The sequence below is a fragment of the Littorina saxatilis genome, linkage group LG1 (assembly GCF_037325665.1).
Source record: "Littorina saxatilis isolate snail1 linkage group LG1, US_GU_Lsax_2.0, whole genome shotgun sequence".
In the NCBI taxonomy this organism is placed as follows: domain Eukaryota; kingdom Metazoa; phylum Mollusca; class Gastropoda; order Littorinimorpha; family Littorinidae; genus Littorina; species Littorina saxatilis.
Genome location: NC_090245.1, coordinates 104,773,686 through 104,785,980, shown reverse-complemented (window position 1 = coordinate 104,785,980; position 12,295 = coordinate 104,773,686). Strand labels below are relative to the sequence as shown.

Sequence of the window (12,295 nt, the reverse complement as noted above, 5' to 3'; positions counted from 1 at the left end):
TTCACTTATTCGCTATAGATGCATAGATACAAGTCAATAGGCAAAACAGAAGCCTATATACCAAGTCGTCAGAAAGTCCACGGAAATCAGGTGTAGTGGAATCAGTAGTGCTCATACCAAAGGAATAAAGCGGGGCGAACAAATCAATACAAATCAATGCTAACAATCCGATACTCTCAGGTCCTAGTCAAAAACCTCCTTCAACCCTGCACGTCTTGAGTCTGCTACAACGGAAACCCCCCCCCCCCCCCCCAACCCTCTCTCTCTCTCTCTCTCTCTCTCTCTCTCTCTCTCTCTCTCTCTCTCTCTCTCTCTCTATCTCCTTCTACAATAACAAACCTTTATTCTCTCATCTTCCTCGCTTGCTTGGCTGGCCGACAACACAATCGACAGCACGGAGAAGACTAATTTCTCAGGTTTCAATGCTGTCCGCCGACAACCAATAACCGTCGACGGATGAGCGCCTCCAAGCACAGTCGCCTGGCCGTCACGCGCGAAAGGGGCGGAGCTTGTGTGAAAGCGCGATCATTGTGCTTGGCTGCTTCACAATGAAGCTCCGCCCACTTGGCGGCTTGAGTGGCGGGTAGGGAAGAAGAGATGTGAAAGGAGAGACGGGTGGGCTGAAAAGTCAAGAAGATTGTGTTGTTGGGGGATGCTCATTCGCACTGAAGGGCGACAGGTTTTGTGGTGTGGGGGTGACTGATATCCCTGTGTCTTCTTGCCGTATCGAGTGGCTTCTTGCGCCGTGTCCTTCTGCTCTCAGTCAATCACGTTACTGGGCCACTGGGACATCTTGTAACTTTCACTGACTTGCAGCTACGCCAGGATTCCAGTATCGGCTTCAGTGATTTTTCTACCCAAGGTAAGTCAGTACTGTCAAGTGCACATATGTTCTGTTTTGCAGTGTCATTGTCGGTCTTGTAAGATTGCCAACGTTCCGAAATTCAAAATAAAAAAAACCAAGACATTTTTACCAAGACAAAACTTACCTACCATTCTTGTTTTTTAATTCTGGTCTTGTTAGATGCTCGATCAATAGGTTTTTCCAAACGTTTGTTTTTAAATACTTGTAATGTCTTAGCATCATTTTGTGTTTGTATTAATGATGCACCACCCCTATAATTTCTGACTTTTGAAATAACAAAGACTTGTTTTGTCATTCTGTTCCATGAATCAAGCATTTTCTACCGACAGTTTTATCCATTTATGCTACTCTGAAACCCGATAGGTTAAAAATGAATGAAGTTTATAGTTCAACATGATGCCATGCAGATGTATAGCCTTGCAATGTTCTGTCCGTCTTATTGTGAAATAAGTTTTATGGACCATGCGTTTTCGAACAAAAAGCTTTGATTTTTTCAGTCTGTTTTACTATGAAAACCAATGAAATAATCAATCAATATGAGGCTTATATCGCGCGTATTCCGTGGGTACAGTTCTAAGCGCAAGGATTTTTTATTTTATTTTTTAAATTTTTTTTAATAAGATTTAGCTCATTAAAGCTATAGGTTCACAAACATATGTTTGCATTGTTCTGTCTAATTCTATAAGATACAGTCTCTCATAAAGCATACTATTCAATAGAACATTTTTTATTTTTGTTTATATGGTAAATGTTTCTCTAAAAATCGATGTGTTAAAAAATTAATAATATTTAGTGTACATTGTCAGGTGGTTCGACCTTGCATTAGACTCAAATTTCTCCATATATACTTTCTCAGTGATATAGGAATGTGTTCTTACACGTGTTTAAATTACAGAATACAGAATACAGAATACAGAATCTTTAATTGCCCAAGGTTGGGGATTTGTGATGACATTGCGGTTAAGAAACATTTCAATCCAGCCATATACACCAATACACGCATCATTTATACAAACTGATCAACAACATTATCAGTGGTTATCAACATTAAACTCGCGTGGTTAAATTCAAATACATTGACAACACATAGAACGATCTGCAAATAATGCATTGATTAATACACTTCTCATGGACATTTTTCAAAGTTTTATTACTAACCGACATTATGCATGTAAGCTGGAGAAACTATACTATGGGTTGAATCAAAGCCACCTGATTCAAAAGTTAGTCTATGGGTTGAATCAATGCCGCCTGATTCAAAGCACGAGGAAAGAATAAAAAAAAAACACCAAGAATGATAGGTTAAAACTTTGCACGAGCAAAGGTTTTCAGGGTGCTTTCCGAATTTTTTTTTAATTTTTATTTTTTTTTAATGGAATGCGAAGTTCGAATCTTTTTTTTCCACAGAATAACTGCAGAATTTAAAAAAAAAAAAACATATCAAAAGGATTGAAACATATAACGAGGCAAATCAGAACCCGCTACACATTACTTATACTAACATTGGCTACCCTTGATGCAACATTTTACGTCCTTCTTTGTATATATATATAAACTAGATGAATACCCGCTTCGCCGGGTACGGCTGCGTCGGGAAGAAGTCGAGCCGAATACCCGGCTGCGCCGGGGACGCCGGCTTTGCCGGCGCGGAGGAAGGGAGATAAACGCGGCTGAAAACACTGGAGAAGATAAGGAAGAGTTACTGGGAATGGATCCAGAGAAAAACCAAAATCGGTTCAGCGCTGCGCGCTGAGAGCACGTGTTGAAAAATATCTCATCGATGAGGTTGTGTCCGGGGTGTAGCCGAATACGGTCTCCAAATTTGAAAAAGATCCACCGAGAACTTTGGCCGTGCATCGCGGACACACACACACACACACACACAGACAGACACAAGTCGTATATATATATATATAGATGCTAATATATATAGGCATTCTTGTTTTATGTTTATTTTGTATATACAAATGTATCTTTATTTAATCTTTTCAATTGTATAGGCCTATACACTATCGATTATAAATCAACATTTGCATTTGACTCGCTGCTATATAGAAAATTATTTATGTTGTTATATTAGAATCACCACTGTAAGCTTGGTGCATTGAACAAAAAGGTGTTCGCGCAAAGTTTCTTTAATTTTTGAAATAATTGGCCTAATTATTTATTATAATGATGATTTATTGAAACAATGAGTAAGGCAAGAAGAACAAGTTTGTCTAAAAAAAATAATCTTATAGGACGATACTTTTCTTTTAGTGTAAACAATAAAGTATACACCATACACCACTGCATGGCCAGTCCAGGTTTTTACATGCATGGGGTAATAGCGCTCTTCCATTTACATGTATACCAAACACCAACAATCTGGTTTCTTTCTGCATGCATGTGGGAATCTTTGTGTTACTGATTTAAAATTTAATTTGCAATTTGACACTGGTGTTCAGTACGAAATCAATTCTGCAAGACAATTCCACTGAAATACACGAAAAGGCCGGAGGTATCTTTAAATCAATGACATTGAATAATTGGTTATAAGCTAAATACAATTTTGTGTTAGTTATGCTTCTCACCTTCCATGTTAATAATATTGTTTGGGATCACCACTATATAATTAAGCTAAAGTTTGTTGCATTCTTTGTCTAATGTTGTATCACATGCAAATAACAGCGATTGATTAAATCATGCAACTATTTGAACCCCAACAAGTGTGTTTATTAGTTAGTTTATATAGAATTAATTCTGAGTAGCAGTGTCAACACATGGCCAGTACAACTGACATAGTTGTTTTTCTTGTCAGCGGAGAATGTCGCAAACTATGCAATTATATAGAATCAAACATACGCATTTTGTGTTAGTTAAGCTCCTCATCTTCAATGTTAATAATATTCAATCAATCAATATGAAGCTTATATAGCGCGTATTCCGTGGGTACAGTTCTAAGCGCTTGTCGAAGAGTTGTCAACACAGGACAAACAAAGAAACTAACATCTTCAGACGGACACGAACCCTATCACACACTAGCAAACCCTGGTAAACAAACAACTGTTTAACAATATTGTCAAGGATCACCACTATATCTTTAAATCAATGACACTGAATAATATAAGATGTTTGGTGGCTTGTTGACAGACCAGCTTTTTTGTTGGTCCAAGGGGACTATATCGTCTTTTGTTTCATCTTTATCGACCAAGGCCGAAGGCCGCGGTTGATAAATATGAGACAAAAGGCGATATGCTCCCCGAGGACCAACAACAAAGTGCTGGTCTGACAACAAGCTACCAAACATCGTTTTTGTCATCATTTTGGTTGTGCAACAAAATGCACAATAACCCACAGGGAGACGAATTTTAGAATCCAACTCCGGGCCACAAAGCATCGTCATAGTAGCACGAGATAACACGTCAAACTTGTATGTGACGTCAAACGTAGCAATTGTTGACGCTTTTCTTCCAGTCTGAAAATGTACAGAGCTGCGATCATACCTGTGAATTCAGTAAGTGTTGAGCATATTTCTTTTCTTTTAAGTGTTTATGACTTTTAGTTGTGGATTTTGCGATTACAGAGATAAGTTGCAAATTGACCATGAGTCGCCGCGGTAATTATCAACATTGATTGGGTCTTTGAGAGTGAATGCTTACAATCGTTGTCCTCGGAAACACAAATCCAAAGCCACGATGGTTCCACACATCAAACAATCAGCCTGATTGGCTTTTACTTTGACAATCTACATTTCACATGAAAGCTCAAACCCATTCACCACCCCGAGTTACTGCATGGGGAACATGAGATTTATTTACCAGGTGTTTGTGAATGAAAACTCGTGAAAATGATGACAATTGGTTATATAATATATCCATTGAACATGGGATTTCCCTTCTTTGAGCCATGTGACGTCAGAGGCCGACCGTAAAACTTCATATTTAGGCGGCCAGCCGAGACTACACAATAGTGCATTTTTGTGTGCGTTCAATCATAAAAACTAAAAGGAATTCTAACCAGAATCGATCGATACATAAATGTTGTGTCACAAACTATGCTATATGTAGAATTAAACATACACAGTTGTCCACTTATACGTAATAAGTTGACTGTAACTGATACCACGAAATGGATGTATTGAATTTTATTCACGCTCCGATTGAAATCTGATTTTGTTCAGTGTTGGTAGTCTTGCTTATGCGTTTTTAAACTTATCATCGTTTATCGATTAAAAAGGTCTTTTGCATGCACGCACATTTCATAGTTAAGAAAAAAGCGGTGAAAAAAGCGAGACGGCATGACAAAATGAAAAATGAATATGACTCTTTTTTTTTAAAGTTTCTTTTTAGATAAAGCATGATCACTGTCTTTGTTTTTCGCCAAAACTCTTCAGCATCGTTAGCATAGTTTTAAAGCATTTTTATCATCACAGTTTTATCATTTCCCTTTTCTCTGAACAACTTCAAAAGTTGTCAAAAAGGTGATTTGAAGACTTCACAGGCCCATAGGCCGAAGCTGAATAGGCGACTGAAATCAGGGTGTTAGCAAAGGATACACGAGGGGCTCCACGCGCAGCGGCTTTGCGCATGACCGAACCCACAAATCTGAGTGCTGAAAAAGACTAATCCGCGATGGCATTCATCATGTCAAGGCGTCCATTAATTGTGCATTCTTGTTCTCTCTGCTTCAGACCGTTTTTCCGCCGCCACCACCACTGCCATCTTCCACACTCCACTCTTCTGTCCTGCCATCATTACTGTGACGTCATCCAGTTTCTGCGGAAGACTACGGACTGACGTTTCATGCCCGTTTTCCACACCCTCGTCTACAGCTCCGCGACTGAACTAAAGCTACGGCATTACAATGGACTTGAAATAACGTGCGAAGTGAAGAACGAGTGATCTGTGTTAATGCAGCTGTGGATTAAGGAGACTAGAGCAGCAAAGTCTGACATTATTGTAGATTTATTGGACTAGCGCATCAACGAATTACATTACTGTGGTTTTTGTAGACGAGAGCTTCACACACAAACAATAACTGACATTGACTGTGGGGAAAGAGCACTAGAGCAGCAAAACCTGAGATAACTATGGATTTAGTAGACTAGGGCAGCAACAAATGACATTACTGTGGATTTATTGGATTATAGCGGAAAAAAACTGACAGTAGAGTTGATCTCGTGAAGAGAAAAAAAGGAAAAAAGAAGACAAAAAGAGAGTCTTTGCTGTGGATTTAGCAGCCACAAAATTTGATTGTACTGTCGATTTACTGCACCAGAGCAGCAAAAACTGCTAGACAAGTCTGTGGACTTACAGAGCTGCAGAAATAGTGACACCGAAGAGCAGAGCATATAATAATATAACAGTGGCTATTACAAAGTTTCCCGCAGGCAGCGGGAGAACTGCGGAGTATTAGCCCTGCGTCAGCACGAGTGCGGGCTGGGCATGCATCATGCAAGTTTGATGAGAGCAGTATAGGTAATATTGTCTGTCGGCTTTCCAAATTACTCCTGAAGGACCCCAGCACACAGCCAGCGATAACAAGTTTTTAGCTGTGCGTCAAAGGCCTGTGTCAATAGTTTATAAACATTGACAAATTAAACCCGTTGGCTCCACAACAAAGCGCTTCAACTGCAAAAGCAGTGTCCGGAGAACAACGAAAGCATTCGGCCAAAGACTGATTCGCCAGAAGGACTGTTTGTAAAACCTTTGAAACATTCTCTGTTCGCTGAATACACATTCATTAAAAATGGAATGAATATAACTCTGCAAACCCATTGCAGCAAATAACACAGGCAGATCTTTTTTTTGAGTGGACTTGGATTGACAACAATTCTACGCCCAAAGAGAAATCATCATACCTATAGAAGAGAGACAAGAATTGAACAGAACACAGAGTGAAAGACGAAGTTTTGATGCTGACCACAGGAGAGATTCAATGCCTCTTGCGGAGGACCTCAGACGACTGGCACACGAGCTAAACTCGGCAGAAAGAGAAGCTTCAGACGACGACGTGACCATGCCTCGCCCGGGTCGCAACAGCTACGAGGAGCAGAAGCCTCCGTACTCCTACATCGCGCTGACCGCCATGGCCATCCAGAGCTCGCACGAGAAGATGCTGCCGCTGAACGAGATCTACAAGTTCATCATGGACAACTTCCCCTTCTACCGAAAGAACACGCAGCGCTGGCAGAACTCGCTGCGCCACAACCTGTCCTTCAACGACTGTTTCATCAAGATCCCGAGAAGACCCGACAGGCCGGGCAAAGGCAGCTACTGGGCGCTGCACCCCATGTGCGGGGACATGTTCGAGAACGGCAGCTTCCTCAGACGCAGGAAGCGTTTCAAGTTACTGGCCGCCAAGTCGGCTGCGGCAGCGGCTGCGGCCGCGGCAGCGGCGGAGAGCTCGATGGGGATGAAGATGAGCATGGAGCAGCACTCCAGCTTCCTGCGTGAGCAGGCCAGGATCAGGTTTCAGCAGTGGGGCATGGCTCCTTCCCCCGGCCGCTACCAGCCCTACCCGTCCTTCTCCCCCCTCACGCCCACCCCCACCTCCACCGACATCTCTTCCTCACCCCCATCCAAGCACTCGTCCTTCTCCATCGATAGCATCATGGCCCCGGACTACAAGTCCCAAGCCCCCCGTTTCCTGTCCCAGCCTCCTATGATGAGGCCCCCTCTGCCCGCCTTCAGTCACCTGGCCGCCGGCCTCTCCTCCGCCGCCTTCATGGCCTCCTACGCCGCTATGGACCTGCCGGCCTCCCTGGCCTCCTCCCTGTCCCGGTTCTCCCCTGCAGACATGGCGCTCCTCAAGCCCGACGTCCTCGGCCTCTCCGCCGGCGTCCCCATCAAGCCCTCGCCCATCAACCCTCTGGCGGCTATGGGTGGGGGCCCTACTCCTGCTGCTCTGGCCAGTATGGGCTTGCCCCCTGGCCTGGCTAACTCTCTGGCCGGTGCTGGGTCAGCGGCACTGTCCTTGGCCTCCATGTCCAACCTGTCGCCGGCAGAGTGCTCGGCGCTCGTATCGCGACTCAGCGAAGGAGGTCCAGCAGCGGCGGCAGCTGCTGCCTCCAGAGAGGCCAGGGCGGCCTCCGTTATGTCCATGGACCTGGCCAGAGGCATGGTCGCTTCGGCGTTGGCAAGGGATGGTGCCGCGGCCTCTTCGGCGTTATCTAGAGACCTAGCGAGGAACATGTCTCCTAACATATCTCCTCCGGGTAGAGAAAATGTCCACGCCTCATCGGCTGTACATAGAGACCTTGTCAGGAACATGTCCCCCTCTGGCAGAGACATTCTTCATTCTTGTTCTGCTCCCCCCAGAGACATTGCGATGAACGTGTCACCTCCCGGCCGAGAGACTCTTCAAGTATCTTCGGCTGTATCCAAAAACAGTGTGAGGAGCGTGTCTCCTTCTGATGGAGATAGTCTCCATGCTGTGTCTAGAGACTCTTCTGCCTTTGTCAGAGACGGTTCGTCTTCAAGGGAGCATTCCCCCACCCTGCAACAGTTTCCCGAGGGAAAGGGTTCAGAGGGTGAAGGGGGTTCTCTTGGTCTACCCCCTACTTCTCCCCATGCCATCGCTCTTCTCTCGCCGTCTTCAGACGTGAGTGTGTCGTCACCAGAAAGCTGACGTAGTGACTGTGTGACGTAAGAGCGTTAACCTTCAAGGGTGAGATTTTGCGTTAGCCTATTAAACTTTACCATTGTAGTACGGTGTGCTGTAGAGTGGTGTTGATGATATTTGTGTAGCCTGGGTATACACTCCACTTGACCCGCTATGCACTCTTCAAACTTCAAGTTGGTTTTGTTCGAGGGGGGAGAATGTTTCAAAGAAACCCCATTCTTTGTTCTGACATTTTGGAGGATTTAACTGATATGAATGATGTTCCCATTTAAACCGGCCTGTCTGTTCTTTCATTATTATTTTATGTAACTGTTGCATATTGTGAACATTAATGACACGCAGGTGTCTTCAGTGAGATGCATTTTGCGACTTAGCAAACCGTTTTTTTTAAAGCAAGCGGTCTCAAATTTATATGTGGGTGTACTCATGGTATCAAGACTGTTAGACTCTCGAGCGTGCATTTATAAGTTCAGTTTGGTATTCTCTGTATTCATACACCTGGTGTATGCATGCGTCATTATCTTTATATTGCAAAAGAAATGAATGCGATTTATTGCTTTTGATGTGGCAGTATTCGATGTTTTAATGTATCAGTTTACGAGGAAGTGATACATTCTGTCACTACCAAGCTTTAGGAGTTTTCACATCTTGATCGATGAAGTAAATGTGAACAACATTTGCACATGGTTTGTGTGTGTGTGTGTGTGTGTGTGTGTGTGTGTGTGTGTGTGTGTGTGCGCGCGTGCGTGCGTGCGCGTGTGTGCGTGCGTGCGTGCGTATGTGCGTGCGTGCGTGTGTGTGAGAGTATGTGTGCGCGTGCGTGCGTGCGTGCGTGCGTGCGTACGTGTGTGTGTGTGTTTGTTTAACTATCTTCTTGTTAGTCTTTGTTCAGTGTCACCAAATACTGACTCGCCTTCTGAAATGCTTATTGATGCAGATCCTGTCATCTTACAATAATTATCAGCTACTCGAGTAGGCTTAATTAACTTCCAAGCAAATAAAAAATACTCTACCTATACCTTAGTGTTCCCGCAGAAGACGGCGGCCTATGGCACAAGAATCAAAGAGACATTCTTATAAGAAATACACCTGCTCGTGAAACAACTCTATTACAGACAGTTCACTCTTCCCTAAGCCTTCGTTCCAGGGGCAATAAAGAACAGTGCAAATGATCCCAGACCTTCGACAGAACATATTTAAAATCTCAATGAGGCAGAGCGATGTTAAGATATCAAATAACCAAAGGGAAGTAAAAAAAATTAAAAAAAAAATTAAAAGAAAATCGCTCTTAATGCACACATGTACAATAGAGTAAGCGAGAGTTGCACGGAACCCTTTCTCCTGGCACCCAAGAGAATAACAAGCATTGAAATGAACATATTTGTTCACGACTTCTTTGACGTTTTCCGCAACAAAATGCGTGGCGATAAAAGAGAAGTGAAAGCCATTGTAGGTAAACGGACAGGTTGGTGTTATGACAAGCCAATAAATAAAGTCCTCCCAGACAAAAACCCCTACAACATTGAGTGTCAAATAAAAGTTAAGGGTTCAGCCAACACTGATATATACATTGCGTATTGAGTTTTAATACACTCTCTGTCGCTCTTGTTTCTGTCTCTGTGTCTCTGGCAGTCTATCGTTCCGTGTCTGTCTGTATATAGCTCTCTCTCTCTCTCTCTCTCTCTCTCTCTCTCTCTCTCTCTCTCTCTCTCTATGTCTCTGTGTGTCTCTCTGTGTGTCTCTCTCTCCTTCTCTCCGTTTCTCTGTGTCTCTCCCTCTCTGTCTCTGTCTCTCTACCTCTCTCTCTCTCTGTCTCTCCCTCTCCCTCTCCCTCTGTGTGTGTATGTCTCTCTTTCTTTCGAAACATGTCTTCCCCCTTGGTCTTGTCTGAGTCTCCTATGTCCCCAGACCAGTTCGTCATGATTTTGTCGCTTTTTGCGGAGGACAATTTCCATGTGAAAGCTGTTCAGAGCTTCGGTTACATGGTTTGACCTGCTTTAACGGGGCTGCTTCCCCTATTCAATACACTTCCTTTGGCCTTTTGAAAACTCCTTGGCTGAAGCAAAATAAACACTCAGCGCTTGTCGTGAAAGGCGGCCATAACTCAAAACGGCAGAAAGAGGAAGAAAGAGAATTTGTATACGGAGGCTTGTCGGGGCGCTCAGTGTCGCTTTTGTCGAGGCCTTCGCTTGTTTTCATCTTCACTCGGCGGATGATTATTTAATGCTGAAATTAGAAATTGAAGCTCGTCAGTACAGTGATACCCTCCTTTAGTTTAATGATCACCAAAAATAACCGGCACGGTTGGCCTAGTGGTAAGGCGTCCGCCCCGTAATCGGAAGGTCGTGGGTTCGAACCCCGGCCGGGTCATACCTAAGACTTTAAAATTGGCAATCTTGTGGCTGCTCCGCCTGGCGTCTGGCATTATGGGGTTAGTGCTAGGACTGGTGGGTCCGGTGTCAGAATAATGTGACTGGGTGAGACATGAAGCCTGTGCTGCGACTTCTGTCTTGTGTGTGGCGCACGTTAAATGTCAAAGCAGCACCGCCCTGATATGGCTCTTCGTGGTCGGCTGGGCGTTAAGCAAGCAAACAAACAAACAAACAAATCACCAAAAATGGGAGAAAACGAGGTCTTAAAACTGACTCTAAAAATGGAGGTAAAAATACAGATATTATATCAATCAAAAAACAAGAAAGACGGTATGTTGTTGGAACGTTTCATTATTGACAAAACAAAGCGTTACGTTCACAGATATATCGACCCAGCGGTCTGTTCAGTGCACAGACAAACCCTAATTAGACAACACTTATCTTGACCAAAATGTTCAGCGGCTTGCAGTGAAGAAGAAGATATTATATGAACTTAAGTCCATAAGCAGTCTGCTTGTTAACGTTCTTAATGTTGTTACTGTATATAACATGTATACAAGAAATTAATAAAAACACGCTTAAACCAACTTAAGTTATCTTTTAACGCGGTCTTTAAAGGAAGCTCCACCGTATTGGCATAGACACGGCGTGAGTCGCTAACTCGGATGTAAGGGGAGTGAAAACGATTATGCAATTCTGTAATGACATGAAGCGGAAAACTAATTCATGAAAGATTGTTTGTCAGCATGAGGAAGGTTGGTTAAACATGTTTGAAGCGCGGTAGGGCTTTCAAAAGGTCCTTTCTTATTTTCATGTTAACTGCGTATGTTTGTTTGGTGTTCTCACTGCTTTTTAATTGATCTATGTATACTTGAATTCACTGACCGGCTAGGATGCAGGGGGTGTGGGAACAGATTAAGCAATTCTGATATGATACGAAGTGGAACATAATTTCATGAAAGCCTTTTTTCAGGCAGTATTATATTTAGAGGTTGCAAGGTTAAACGTTTTAAGGGCGACTTTCAAAAGGCTCTTTAAATAAATATTTTATGGTGTATACTCTTGTTCAGTATTCGTACTTCCTTTTATTCGCTCTTTTGAAATTGAAATCTAGATTTATTTTGTATTTTGTATGTTGTTAACTTCAAGTTCCTTTAATCTTTTTTTGGTATCATTTCTTGAACATGCGGGTTTTGAATTTCAAGTTTACGAAACATGTTTTTGTTTTGACTGTCGATTTTTTCTTTTTGAAAGAAATTTATATTTTAAATATATAATCTTAGCTGTATATAGATTTACACGCTATAGGTAATACTGCAGGTTTGTGCTCGCAAAGTTTTACAGTTTTGTTGACTAATTCGGATGAATATGCATAATTATAATATTGTTGGTCATGGTTTATTTGCTTGTGCCCAAATGAACGTACCTTTAATGTTGTTGGTGTTGTATTGGA

General features: G+C 42.7%; 1 protein-coding gene across 1 annotated transcript; it reads left to right on the top strand.

Annotated features, from left to right (window-relative positions):
- Positions 1–616: 616 nt before the first annotated feature.
- On the top strand, positions 617–9,150 carry LOC138948720 (forkhead box protein B1-like). The gene is made up of 2 exons (XM_070320329.1): positions 617–862; positions 5,538–9,150. The coding sequence occupies exon 2, from the start codon at positions 6,785–6,787 to the stop codon at positions 8,474–8,476; it is 1,692 nt and encodes a 563-aa protein (XP_070176430.1). The 5' UTR covers positions 617–862; positions 5,538–6,784; the 3' UTR covers positions 8,477–9,150.
- The last annotated feature ends 3,145 nt before the right edge of the window (positions 9,151–12,295 follow it).

Coding starts and splice junctions, on each gene's coding strand:
- LOC138948720 (XM_070320329.1), top strand. CDS start 6,785: ATGCCTCTTGCGGAGGACCTCAGACGACTGGCACACGAGCTAAACTCG.